The 13,446-nt window shown below is 54.5% G+C and overlaps 2 protein-coding genes and 1 long non-coding RNA gene across 6 annotated transcripts in view; 1 reads left to right on the forward strand and 2 right to left on the reverse strand.

The window, feature by feature from the left end:
• The window catches only part of Smarcb1 (SWI/SNF related, matrix associated, actin dependent regulator of chromatin, subfamily b, member 1), a 36,843-nt gene extending 35,115 nt beyond the window's left edge, over positions 1-1,728 (reverse strand). The window contains exon 1 of one of the 3 annotated variants that reach the window (XM_005396418.2): positions 1,421-1,720. In XM_005396418.2, the coding sequence (XP_005396475.1) occupies positions 1,421-1,513 (93 nt within the window). In that variant the 5' untranslated portion in view covers positions 1,514-1,720. Of the gene's footprint in view, positions 1-1,420 lie in introns of all 3 variants that reach the window. The other 2 variants (XM_005396419.2, XM_013520440.1) reach the window with 2 other exon arrangements.
• Positions 1,729-3,244: 1,516 nt separating this feature from the next.
• Positions 3,245-8,660, reverse strand: Mmp11 (matrix metallopeptidase 11; the record flags this gene model as incomplete). 2 transcript variants are annotated; one of them, XM_013520432.1, is given in 7 exon segments in its annotated part: positions 3,245-4,184; positions 5,208-5,465; positions 6,366-6,582; positions 6,703-6,944; positions 7,084-7,217; positions 7,297-7,440; positions 8,428-8,660. In XM_013520432.1, coding segments are annotated over 7 exon segments (1,362 nt in total), but the record flags the coding sequence as incomplete, so codon positions are not given.
• LOC106149853 lies at positions 4,191-10,850 on the forward strand. The gene is made up of 3 exons (XR_001236299.1): positions 4,191-4,612; positions 9,126-9,266; positions 10,027-10,850. It is a non-coding gene; the product is annotated as an uncharacterized LOC106149853 (long non-coding RNA).
• The last annotated feature ends 2,596 nt before the right edge of the window (positions 10,851-13,446 follow it).

The raw sequence follows: 13,446 nt of genomic DNA on the forward strand, positions 1-13,446 counted from the left end.
GGCAGCAAAGCTCTGACACTACTGACATCATTGGCTTCATAACTTGACACAGCTAAGACAAGGAATCATGGGGTGTCCTGAAAACTTCAGGGTGACCATTCCGAGTTTCATTCAGCATGTTCTGCTCAACTGTCCACAACTGAAACAAAAAACGTGAATGAAATGTTGGAGTGTGAAGCTGAAAACCGAGGCACAGAGAGGTAATCCTCGGTATTCTGCAAAGCACACCGTCCAGAGTTGGCACTTACCTCCTTACACGAGGAACTCTATTGCTTGGCATTTGCACAACTGAATTTTATATCCATAGTTGTTTAAATAAAAGAAACATATGGGCTGGGGATTTAGCTCAGCGGCACAGCGCCTGCCTGGCAAGCGCAAGTTCGTGAGTTCAATCCCTGGTACCGGAAAAAAACAAAAACAAACAAAAACCCTTCCTTCTAGCAAGAAAGGGGGTTTAAATAAAAGAAACATAAACGACTTGAGTACTGCTGTTAAAAAGGCTAATTTAAAATAATCTCCAAACAATATACTCAATAAAAACCTACAATGAAAGGCCAACTGTAGGGATTTTTCTTAAGGGCAACCGTCAGTTCCTAAAAAAAGTCAGCTTTTTCAACAAAACGCTTCCACTTCCAGACAAAGAGTAAGATTTTTAGGGTCTTTCCCTGTAATAATTCAGAATCAGTTCACCAACATCCAAAGTGTCAACTGCTTCCGAATTGCTGAAAGCTCCAACCACCGGGAACTTCTCCACCCCCAAAGCAAACACCCTTCCCTCAACCTATTCCTTCAGATAAACAAAGATCAAGTTCGAGACCAGCCTGGGCTACAAAATGAGCTCAAGGCCAGCCAGAACTGCACAGGGAGACCCTGTCTCAAAAAAGACAAAAAACAAACAGATAAACAAAGATCAAAACATCCCAACCGCCCACCTCAGACGCAAAAAACACGAAAGGGATGAGCCTAAAGCTTCAGGCTTGTAACTGGAAATTTGACGACCCCCTTAGAGGGAAAGTGGGGGCGCATATGAGATTTGCAACATCCAAAAAGGTCCAAGAGCAGTAATGCACCGCGCCCCTAAGAGCCACAAGGGATAATCGGGACATCCTATTTCATTGCGTCTGGCTAGAGTTGAACCAGCTCACAAGGGGGACAAGTGGCACCTTAAACCCGGGCAGCACGGTGCGTCCCGGATTCCCCAGCAATGGGTAAATAAACCGAGGTCTACGCTTACGAGCCCGTCTGGTCACGCCCGCCAGGCCACGCCCAGTGGGGCACGCCCCGCAGGCCCAAGCACGCGCGCGCCCGCCGCCGCCGCCGCGATGAATGGAGACGCGCGCTCCCGCGCCAGGCGCAAGGGCCCGCCCCGGGGCTCCAGCGGGGCCGGAGCCTGGGAGGATGAGAACGCGCCGGGGGCTACCTCGGAGCCGATCATGTAGAATTCGCCGTCGTCCTCCAGCTGGAACTTAACGGGCTTCTGCCCGAAGGTCTTGCTCAATGCCATCATCATCATTGCGGCAGAGGGGTTAGGGGGCGGCCAAGGCCGGGCTGTGAGGACTCAAGAAGGCTGGGGCGGGGCTAGAAGGCACCCGGCTGAGGAGAACCGAGGCCAGAAGGCAAAGGCCGGGCCGGGCTAGCGCTCGCGCTACCACCAGGATCCTAAGCAGCTGCCGCGACGACCAGGCCTCCCTTAGTGCGCATGCGCGGGCGTTGACGCTAACGCGCGCGCGGCCGCCGCCGTCTAAACAAAAGGCCAGGCGCGCCCCGGCTGACACCTTAAAGGGGCCGGGACTAGTTTCTCCTCCACTCCAGGCTGCCGCCGAAGTCTGGTGCGTGGAAAGCTTCTCACGGGCAGAAATAGCCACCGGGGCTCTCCCTGACTCACGCGGTGGCGTTTGTAGTCTCACAGCTGGGACTGGCTCTCAGCCCAGGGGCGAAAAAAGGAAATGGGGCCTGAAGGCCAGGAGGAAGACTTATCTGAAAGCCTGAGTGGCCTGAGCATGTTTTGTGACCTCAGGCTGGCGCCTCAATTTCCCCACCTGGAAAACGCAGTGCAGCTGAGCAGATAAAAGGTCTCCTAGGAACAGATATCCCAGCTCTGAGCCCACAGCTGTTTCTGCGGCTGTACGGCTGGGCAGAACGACAGCAGGGTTGGGGTTGGGGTTGGCTGGGGCAGAGGCTCTGTCTGGGGTTTGGCAGTGTTTAAAGGCCCAGGTGGTATTTGGTTTGGCCCGTGCAACGCAGGAGCGCGGAAGGGAAGCCGCCTTCTCCAGTCCTTCCTTAGCTCTGCGCTTTGTGCCTGTAAGCCCTGGCTCTGAGCCGTGGCACCCCTGGGGCTCAACCAACACTAAGGAAAGTGTCAGAGCAGTTCCTGTATCTGAACAATGCTGTAAGCCACAAATGGCCCACTGTGATTTTATACAATTCAGTCCAATAAAACTGCAGCTGTGATTGTGATAGGTGCTTTTTGTTTTGAAGCCAGGGCCTTTACGCTGAGCTACGTCTACAGATATATAGACACGTACAGATACCTATCTATATATCTGTATATCTCTCTCTATATATATTATTTATTTTTTTTTTATTTTATTTTTTTTGAGACAGGGCCTTACTATGTAGTTTAGGTTGGCCTTGAACTCACTGTGTAGCCCAAGCTGGCCTTGAGCACCACAACCCTCCTGAGTGCAGCGATTACACCCACAAGCCACCATGCCCAGCCTTTACGTATTTTTTTGGAGACACCATGTCACTATGGGTTTTGCTAAGTCACTATGTTGGCAGGTTGCCTGGGCTAGGCTCAAACTTGCAGTCTCAGCTTTGTAGCATGCTGGGAATGCAGGCATGCACCAGGCTTGGTGGTTCTATTATGAAGACACATGGGGCTGGAAGGCAGTGCAAGGGGTGGCTGGACAACTGGAAAGGGTGGTGGCCGTAACCATGAGTTTTGCTGTGTTATGATCGAGCTATTTTAGAATACGGCTGGGTTATGGCAAAATCATATAAAATGACCACCAAGTAGGAGCATGAACTGAAGGGCCGGGTGGGAAGGCAGGGAACTGGTGAAGAAGCCACTGCAGCTGTCCCTACAGATGTAACAGGAATAGAGCAGGAAGAGCCTTGGGCACTGTGCCCCAGGGCCCAGAAACTTAGGGAAAAGGGGTTTCAACTCTAGCTCCCAGCCCAGGGTCTGCGTTAGCCTGGGTTCCCCACCTGGCTACACAGTCAAAGAGAACAGACAGGCAGGTAGAAAACAATTGTGTTTAATGATACTCCTCAGCTTTAAAAAAAAAAAAAAGGCTTTGTTTTGTACACTGTACACACATTTACATTGCTTTGGAGGATACCAGTGCTAGAATGAGGGCTTCAGGAGGAAATGGCCTGGACAAGACTGAGGTATGTTGAGGCCTGCAGGCCTCAGGGTCTCCAGGGGGAAGCAGACCTTACCCCAGCTGGCTGTGGACATTTTGGCCAGAACCCTGGGGAAGAGATCTCTAGGATCACCAGGCAGAAGGTGATCCAGATTCAAGCATCTACCCAGAGTTGACATCTCAGGAAAGGACCCTTCCTGGAGGCCCAGTTGCTTGGCCAGAGCAGAAGGTCATGGGGACCCTGGCACCCCAGCTCTAGTACCAGTACCCAAAGGAACCTCAAAGCAGGGATAGAGTGAGGACATTGCAGTTCCCCATCTCTGCTGAGGTCCTACCCTGAGGCACAGTGATGGAGACCCAGGTTTAGCCATGACCTGCACAGGTGGGTATAGCTGGCCCAAGACCACTCTCCTTTAAGTAATGCCATAGCCTCCCTGCCCAATCTGAAACATTTGCTGGCAGGTGACCATGACCCGCATGGCCCTCCCTGCAGTTGTCATGGTGATTGTACCCCCACCACCCCTCACCCACCTCCCACCCCCACTCCTACCCCGCACCCCCACAGAAGAGACAAAGGCTCTGTCCCATGCCGATTCCAGAGCCACAAAGGTTTCTGTGGGTCTCTATCCTGATACAAGTGGCCGGACAGGGGTCAGAGTCCCTGAAGGTATCCAAGCTGTGGTCAGTGGAAAGTATTGGCAGGTTCAGCACAGCCAAAGAAGTCAGGGCCCACAAGACGGGGGAAACCCTCCAGAACCTTCACCTTCACAGGGTCAAACTTCCAGTAGAGGTGGCCACGCAGGAAGTAAGCATAGCCTAAAGAGAGAAAAAGGTCAGGCCTGGGCAAGTGGACGACATTGGGCCCCATGTCTGCCTATCGGGGACAGGTACAGGGTGAAAAGAGATGAGAAGGCCTTGGCTACTGCCAAGTTTCCTGAAACCTGCAGGCTCCCAAGCTAGCCTTCTAGAACCTCCTTTCCCTCCAGGCAGCCTTTCTGGCTACACCAGGGTCCACTCTTGGGTAACACGCAACCTGACAGATGCCAGGAGCTTGAGGATTCAGTTCTTATCTCTTAAGAAAGCAGGGACCACACCCCTCACCAACCTCTTTGTTACCCTACTTCCTCATCTACCAATCAGACTACAGAGGTGGCATCCTGGAGTTCCAGAACCAGAGGCCACACTAAGACAGCTCTTCCAGTGGCTCCCAATGAGGAAAAACAGAAGCAAAGATGGGCTGGCAGGTGAGGTCACTGGGCTCTGAGTTCCAGCCTGGCTGTAGGCTTCTGTGCTTGGAGGAGGTCAGGTTAGAAGAGGAGACTATCTGATGGGAGTTCTGGCCCCATCACTGTCCATCTCAATGGCTCCAGCTAGGAATCTGAGCTTCTCTTTGCCCCTCTGAAAACTGGGTTTGTAAAGTGTTACATGGGGGTGCATGCCAGTACTCTGGGAGGCTGAGGCAGGACGATTACAAGTTGGAGCTTAGCTTGACCTTAACAAGACCCTATCTCAAAATAAAAAAAGGACTGGGGATGTAGCTCAGTGCAAAGACCCTGGGTTCAGTCCCAAGTACTGGGAAAAAAAAGAGGCTGTGACTGAGGGATCTAGGCATTCCTTGAACCTCTCTGGCCCTCAGTTTCCTCATCTCCAACATGGGCTATAGCACCAGCCGGCTACCAGGAGAGAAGATGGCACTGGATGAAGGACCTGTGATAAAGAGTTGGGCCTCCCAAAGTAGATGTGAGGAACCAGCCACCACCTGGTGGTAGATGCAGCCACTGTACCCACATCCCACCAGCTCTGTGCGCCCTCCCCACCCCCTGCAACCCTCCAACACACCGTCAGCATCCTGGAAGGCAGCATCAATCTCAGGGGGCACCCCTCGCCAGTCAGTGGCTCGGCGGGGCACAGGACTGTCCACACGTTGGGTGCTGGGGTGGAAACGCCAATAGTCCCCGCCTCGGAAGAAGTAGATCTTGTTCTTCTCAGAACCCCAAACCAAGGCAGCGTGGACTGGAGTCTCCACCAGGCCCAGCTCAGAGAGGGGTGCAGGGCCCAGGACTGGTTTCTCACCATCGTACACCCAGTACTGAGCACCTGCCAGAGAGTGAAGGCTGCAAGGAGCTGTCAAGGCACTGCTGCCACTCCCAACCCCTGTGGAGCTGCTGGGCCACCACCACAGTCTCTCCCAGCCTCAGTGTCCTTGTCCATGAAACCTATGGGCCAATGTCTGTTCAGCACCCCTATCCCCAAAGGGAGGTTGGAGCCAACTGGGAAACAGCGGCAGTGAAGCCTATAAAGTAGCACATGAATGAGGTTATTCTAATCAACAGAGGCCTGCTTGGGGTTCCTCTTTCCCTCAGGATGGCTGCCTATCAGAAATGCCTGCTGACCACTCCCTAGCCCAGCCCCTGCCCTAGAAGGTCCCTAGCTACAATGGAACCCACACAGAGTCTCCTCTTTGTATATGAAGTTCTGCCACCTGGAATGCTCCAAGCTCTCGTCTCTGCAAGCTGAGAGTGGAAAGTACAAGTGCCAGGTCACCAGACCTGAATCAGATCCCTGCTGTACATTTTCCAAGCTGCGCCCTCAAGTGAATCACTTCACCACCTCCAGAACCCCACACCCAAGGGGTGGCTTTGAGGGTAGAGTGCACCAATACACGTGATGCCCCTATATGCAATATCTTCAGTGCTATTCTGATCTCAAGAGCTGCCTCCTTGGGAGGCTGGCCATATAGGTGCTGGATGCCCCTGTGGTCATCTGGGCTGAGACTCATCTCTGCTGAGACTCAGTGGGTAGCAGAAGGTGTAGAAAGGGGACATAAGAGCCCAGCTGTGACCAAGGAGTGAGCCATGCTCTCTCTTGGATCTGAGCTTTCAGGGCAACTTCTCTGTTTGTATTATGTCCCTGGAGAGCTGTTTATCTGTTGCTACCCTTGTTTTGACATTCTTGGCTCCAGGAAGTCTCTTGGGCTGCTTTTCAAACCCCACTTACCTTGGAAAAACCAAATGTGGCCCTGGGCATCCTCAAAGGCTGCATCCACAGGACTGGGCAGTCCCTGCCAGTGGCGAGAGGCCAGTGCAGGGTACCCGGGCTGTAACCGGCCACCACGGAGCCGCCACACAAAGCCGGCCTTGAAGAAGAAGAGCTCGCCCCGGATGGTGGAGACGGCATCAAAGGAGGCCTCACAGGCATCTGGTGGAGTTTCCGGCTTGGGTGGGGAAAAGGAGCCAGAAGAGAGGCCTCACAGGAGCCACAGAGGCCAGAAGGAGTGGAAGGGGGCACTGGGACAGGGCCTCACCTCCTGTGTTTCTACCCGCCCAAGTCTCACCTCCAGTGGTGCAATCTCGTTGGTGTCTATTGCACCTTGGGGTCCCAGGGCTGGGGCGTGGGAGGTGGGGGCCAGCCGCGGCCGGCCGTACAGGTGCTGGATGCCCCTGCGGTCATCTGGGCTGAGACTCAGCGGGTAGCGGAAGGTGTAGAAAGGGGACATGAGGGCCTTAGCTGCTGTTGTGTGTTGCAGCCCCAGTACATGGCCAAATTCATGAGCTGCCACCTGCAGCAGGTCTGTGCCTGAAAAAGGGAGGTGGGTCAGGAACACCCCTCCCCGCCGCACACCTCCCGGGCTCCGGATCTGGCTCGGGGACCACAGCAAGTGCCCATTCTCTATAATCTCCAGTTGCCCCATCTGGAAATGGTTGCCAGGCCATACCCTGGTTGTCCCCAATAGTCCAGGTCTCATCATAGTCGAAGTGGACGTCCCCTTCTCGGTGGGTCTTGGGGAAGAAGGCGTGAGCTAGGATGCCCCCAGGCCCATCAAAAGGCAGGTTGTCCCCATGCCAGTACCTGTGGGTGGGTAGGGGCAGAGTCAGTGGCTGCTGGCAGTGGGGTTTGCTCCCGGAGGGGTCCCAGGCTGCAGGTTCACCTGGTGAAGTCGATCATGATGTCAGCACGGCCCTCGTGCACCTCAGTGAAGGTGAGTGGTGTCACCTCGCTCCATACCTGTAGGGCCTTTGCCATCGTCTTCCGTACCTGCTCCCGCACCAGCTGCCATGGGAACCGGAGGATTCTGGGGGGAGGCAAGGAGTCTGACCCTGGGGCAGGGAAGCCCCCGATGATGAAAAAGCCGAGCTGCCCCTGAATGTGCGGTATGTGTATGTATGCAAGAGCCAGGGTCAGGAGTGCTCTGGGTCTCAGCTGTAGCCAGGAAGTGTCCCTGGCCATGTGGGTGTATCCTTTGTATTGGCTTGTATGGATTTAGATGTATACAGTTCTGCATTTGGTAGAAAGAACGTGGGAGCATGAATCCTGAGACCTGACAGTTCCATTCACTGTGGGGAGACTATGGGTCCTTTTTTTCTTGTTTTTTTTCTTCATCTGAGACAGGGTTTCAACATGTAGTTCAGGCTGGCCTTGAACTCACTTTGTAGCTCCGGCTGGCCTCGAACTCATAGTGATCCTCCTGCCTCAGCCTTCCCAGTGCCCACCATACCCACACCTCTGTGTTCTTAAGCTCCATCTTCATTCCTAGTTCCCCACTCAAGGAACTCCCAAGGCCCCAACAGTCTCAGTTCCAATGCTGTGTGACACTAGATCATTCTTCTCTTTTCGGTTAAGTCTCAGCTTCCTACTCACCTGCTCAGGAGCCTCCCAGGCCATCTGGTGAAGAGCAGGCTACTCCCTATCCCTGTTCACCATAGTTTACAGCTATACATGGCCTAAACTGTGATGGTAGATTTGACCACCATCCCTGGGAGGACACGGCTATTTCGCCATGGAGTCCCAGGCCTGGCCTTTACAGAAACACCTATCTCCAGGCATACACTGAGACTCTCTGGGTGATGACAGGGGATGGCCCCTGTGCTGCAGGAGGGTATGAGTCCATGTGTGTGTCTAAGCCAGCAGTCAGGCTGTTAGTTCATGGATGGCTGGAAGCACACGAATGGATCTGTTAGCCATGTAGATTAAGCCATGGCATGTGTCTCAGGAAGCAGGGGTGAGGGCAACGGGCTCTCACACAGACACACAGTCCTGCTCTGATGGCTCTGGCCCCTACCTGTAGGTGAGGTCTGTCTTCTCCCAGTGCCCGCCAGACAGCACGAAGCGCTTCTGCCGGTTGCGGGCACTCAGCCCATCAGGTGGGTCAGGTACACCACAGCGTGGAGGTCTGGGGTCACCAGCAGGCCTGGGGGCCTCCTGAACAGCAGAATCAGAGGCCAGGCTACTAGACAGAGCTGCATGCCAGGGCTGCTGCCTCCTACTCACAAGGGGGTGGTGGTAGTGGGTGTCCTGGGCAAGAAAGAGGATACAAGGGCCAGGTTAGACCTCAGGTCCTCATGGTCCCGGGTTAGATGCATGGTGCAACCCCAGTATACTGTGTCACTAGGCAAAGTGAGCGGCTGGCAGCGGCGTCTGCACATGGCAGGACCTTTTGGCCCTAGGCTGACACTGGTTTCCTGACAACTTGTTCCAAGGAATCAAGCTTTCTCCTCCTCCCTTCCCTCCCTTCCCTGCTCAGGCCAGTGTGGTCTGGATGGAGAGACTATGAGCCTATGAGCCCCCAACTGTGCTCTCCATACATACTCAAAGTGCACACCAAAAATGCTGCCAGGGAAACTTCAGACAAGCTCCTCTTGCTCTCCCCACCAGCTCTCAGCAAACTCACTTCCACCTCCCTTTCATCAGATGTCCACTGAGCTCAGACACACCCAGCCCCCAGGTAGGTAAACAGTCTCTGCCCTTTCTCCTGCCCAGGATGCTCCACGCTGGACGGCTGCAGCCCTACCATGTGGCCTTGTTGGTCACCTGACAGATGGTGGTAATAATCCCATCCCAACCATGTTGATTTGAGGATGAAACAAGATGGTGTGTGCCTAGCACAGACTCAGGCACCTGGTAAGGGCACCTGGTAATCAATGTCTGACTTCCTTTTTCAGGGGGTGGGTCCTGGGGACTGAATCCAGAGTCTCATATTTTCTACCACTGAGTGACACCCCAAGCCCCCTGAGGTCTAATTTCTAGCAGAGATGGTTCTGTCCACATCCCGCTATGGCTGGACACATAGTGGGAGCTAGATCCTGACGTGCCTGCCCCTTTCATGTAAGGAGGGTGGGGCAGCCAGTTACCTGACACCAGGCCCACCTGCCCAAGCCTCAATTCTGACCTGAGTTGTATCCTCCCAGCCTCTGCAAGTCCCCCAGAAAGAAGTCATAGTTCTCATGCATGAAGAAGCAGAAGCTCAGAGCGGTTACCCAGGAAGGGAATGGCAGGGCCAAGTGAGGATTCTGATGCCCCAGGCCAAAGGCAAAGACCTGGATAGAGATAGTACACAAAAGCCAAGTGTTTTCCTAGGCTGGAGAAGAGGGATGGAGCCATGCTGTTTGCAGAAACACTTGGCACCTGTCTGGTCCGGGCCTGTCTGATCGGGGCGGGCGCAGCCTTCCCATAGCCATATTTGGGGTAGGAGCCTGGCCGCCCTCAGCCTCAGCCCCTGGCAGCTCGCCCAGGCTCCAGGGCTCAGATCAGGAGCTCTAAGTTCCAAAGCTGAGGACTCAGCTTTTAAGAATGCTCCACAATGAAAGGGACTTCTGGACCATCAGGGTACTTGGAGTTACTCAGGATGTGAGGCCCTAGACCAGTTTCCTCCTAATTTCAGGGACTGCCTAATGCATGGTTTCCCGGTACGCAGCCTCCCGAGGTTGTGGTTCCAGCTGATTCTGGGCTACCTGTTAGTAAGTATTTGTTCCTGTGGCGGGCTAGGATCCTGCCCACAGCTGCACCCACCTGCTCTTAGTACCCAGGATAGAACCTCTCACCAACTCCACCATCACTGTACCCATTTTGCCAATGAAGAAGAGGAGGAACCTGCTCAGATAACATCTGGCAGGGCACAGGACCCTCTGAGCTCACAAGCTACCTGCTCCCTGCTGCCCACTTTGTTCTTGGAGATGTATCTATTCCCTGCAAAAGGGACCCATGCTGACCTCATCTTCATGACAGAAGAGAAGGAATGGAAAATTATTAAGCACCTGCTATTTCCCAAGTACTATGTGGGGCTCAGGGAGCCCAACACCCTCATGCCATAAGGCGGGGACAGTGCTTATCTGAGGTCTCACATTGAGAGTCTGGACGGCAGTCTATGTGACTAAATGCAAGGGCCTGCCCACCCAGTCCAGCCTACAGGATAAACACAGTCTTTCCCTCAAGCCTACAAGGGGTCTGGCCCCTGGGAACCCCTAACAGCCCAGAGTCCAGCCTGCCAGCTCTGTGTATCCCAGAAATCTCTTTTCTCCTCTGCTCCCTAGTGAAGACTGGTGCAGCCAGCCACGAAGGGAGGAAAGATCATGGATGCACACCTCACTGTGCCTTCCTCTCCTTCCTCCGTGAGATTTCAAGTCCTCAGCCAGACCCCTGTGTCATGGGTGGCACTCTCAGTGTGGCACAGCGCCAAGCTCTGAGGTTCTGAATGCCTCTTTTTTTGTGGGGGGGGGGTCTTTTTGAGACAGGGTCTCACTATGCAGTTAAGGCTGGCCTTGAGCTCACTTTATAGTCCAGGCTGGCTTCAAACTCACAAAGATCCTCCTGCCTCAGCCTCCCGAGTGCTGAGATTACAGGCATGTGCCACCACGCCTGACTGAAAGCCTAGTTCTATGCCACTGTGACACTGGACAAGTAACTACCTTGTTTCAGCCTCAACCTCCCCATCTGTCAAACTGGGATGTTGACAAATTGATATCCTTCTGTAATGCCCACTGTGGCATCTGGCACAGAAAAGCACTCTTATTTGACCCTGCCCTCTGCCCTCATAGTTCCTTCCTTTCCACACTTTGGAATGTACTTTCCCAAATTCTTGGTCCTCCCAGGACTATTGGGATCCAGTGAGATACACTGCTAGGCACAGTGATCTCATCACCCTATTTCCTAGAGCATGAAAGAGAGTCCAGAGAGATTGAGAACTTTGTCCAGGGTCACAAAGCAAGTCAAGCAAAAGCTGGGCTCAGACCTGGGGCTCATGCCTCCCCCATGCAGGGCTTTCCCTCACCCCTATCCCCCAGCTTTTGGCTTATTTCCCAAATCCACATTCCTGAGAAGTATTTCTGCTTCTAGTACATTCCCTCTTCCTCAGCCAGTAGCCTCCCTTGGGCTGCCCCACTCTAGATGCCTGTTCAATGTGCCCACCCCCGCCCCCTGAGTCTGGCAGCCACCAACCCCATAGTCTCAGACACACTCAAGGAATTTCTTGGCTGACCCAGTCTCCTGGTTAAGCTCAAGAGACTCAAGGTCAACCTCTGAGCCAACTTCTAATCCACAAAGTGGGCAGTCACTGGTAGAGGGGAGATACGGGAAGACCCCAGGCTGGGAAACCACTGTGTAAGACCAGGCTAGTTGTATCCCTCTCTGGGCCTCAGTTTGTCTTCACTCCAATGGGGATAATTAACCACAACTATGCCTTCTGCTGTCAGCAAGTGGCAACCCTGAGAGAAGGGACTTTGTCAGGCTGTGAAGAAGATAGATGGGCATCACCATGCAGTTCTGTGATGCATCATGCCCATCAGAGGCTCAGACAGGTCAAGTAACCTGCCCACCCGGGCAGACATATTGACCTTCTTCGCGCTTGTAACAGCCCCTTTCCACCCACCCCCACTGCCGGCCCCAGAAAGGTAAGCAGCTTTGTCCCTCTGGGTTGTGGGGCTTTCATCAACCCTGAAAGCTGGGAACTGGGATGGATAAATATTTACAGAGCTCTTCTGGCCCCGCTGACCACTGCCTAGGGATAAACATGCTGGAGGGCGACCCCAAATGCTCCCTGCCTGTCTGCAGGGACAGACAATAGACCAGCTCAGAAACCTCCTACCCTGGCCAGCCCCTAATCCCAGCACTGAACCTGCGCAAGCATCGGAGTGGCAGCTGCAGGTGACAGAGTGTCTCCTGCATACATGGCATTGCTTCATTTAATCCTCAAGGCTCAGCAGTAGGTACTGCTAGCCCCTCCAGCCGCATCCTCTCATTATACAGGTGGAGCAGATGAGGTCCTGAGGGGGAAGACTGCTTACTGCTTACCTAGTGTCACGTGGGTCAAACCACATCTCTCCAATGCCTTCACCCATTGGTTTAACTGCTACCAAGGGTGACTCCTGACTCTGGTCTAAGTTCTAGGGGACTGAGAGGGGCCAAGGAACATCCGTTCTCCCCCACTTTTCCAGCAAGCCCCTGCTCCCACAGCCAATGGCAGGCAAAGTTGGCCATGAGAGCAGGCGTGGCTGAGCAGGCTGTCACCCTCTCACTCCCACCGTCACCTGAGCTGGCTGGACACTTCAGCTATGGGGCAGAGTAGGCCAGACCCCCAGGCGCCTTCAGGCCTACAGTGGTCCAGGCTCTGGCCCCAGGCCATGCTGAACTATCTCTGTGATGGTACCTAAAGCCCAGCCGTGCCAGTCCCTCCTCTCTCCACTCTGCCATGCCCTCTTGAGCACATTTCCCCTTCCTTCCTTCTCTCCCCACCCTTGTGCCTTCTGAGGGTCTCACCCGCGCCTTTGTTTCTGACACTGCCCGATGATCACACACTGTCACTCACACTCATGGTCCCCTGGTTCCAAGTCTTCCAAACTTGTCTCCCACAGGTGCTGAGGGGGCGGCATCTCCTCCACGCACATCCAGTTCTCCCCAGCTCTTCCTTTATCCTCCGCCCCACGGTACACCTGGAGGTGTGCTGTGTGGCCACACACCTGGAGGCTGACACCTGCCTGGGACCTGCGCGGCTTTGTCCTTGTTATGAATAGGAGGCCCTGTAACCACTCCCTCTGCTGCTTCTCCAAACACGCCTCCTGGCATCCGCATCTGGGGCACTAAGAGCCAGTCCCCACGCTGGGAGGGGGCGTGAGTCTAGCGCGGAGCCCCGCCTCATCAGCCCGAGCGATCCCAGCGCAGACTCCACTTGCACACCTCCGGGGACGGGAAGCTCACTATCACACCCACAAGAACCCAAAAGCCGGTTCTGGTACCAGCCGCGTCAGGCCACCCGGGGCGCCCCAGCAGGTTCGGCTCGACCGGTGGGCCCAGCCCTCGTGCCCGGCCC

Source organism: Chinchilla lanigera, unplaced genomic scaffold (genome assembly GCF_000276665.1).
Source record: "Chinchilla lanigera isolate Chin_1 unplaced genomic scaffold, ChiLan1.0 scaffold00054, whole genome shotgun sequence".
NCBI classification, from domain to species: Eukaryota; Metazoa; Chordata; class Mammalia; order Rodentia; family Chinchillidae; genus Chinchilla; species Chinchilla lanigera.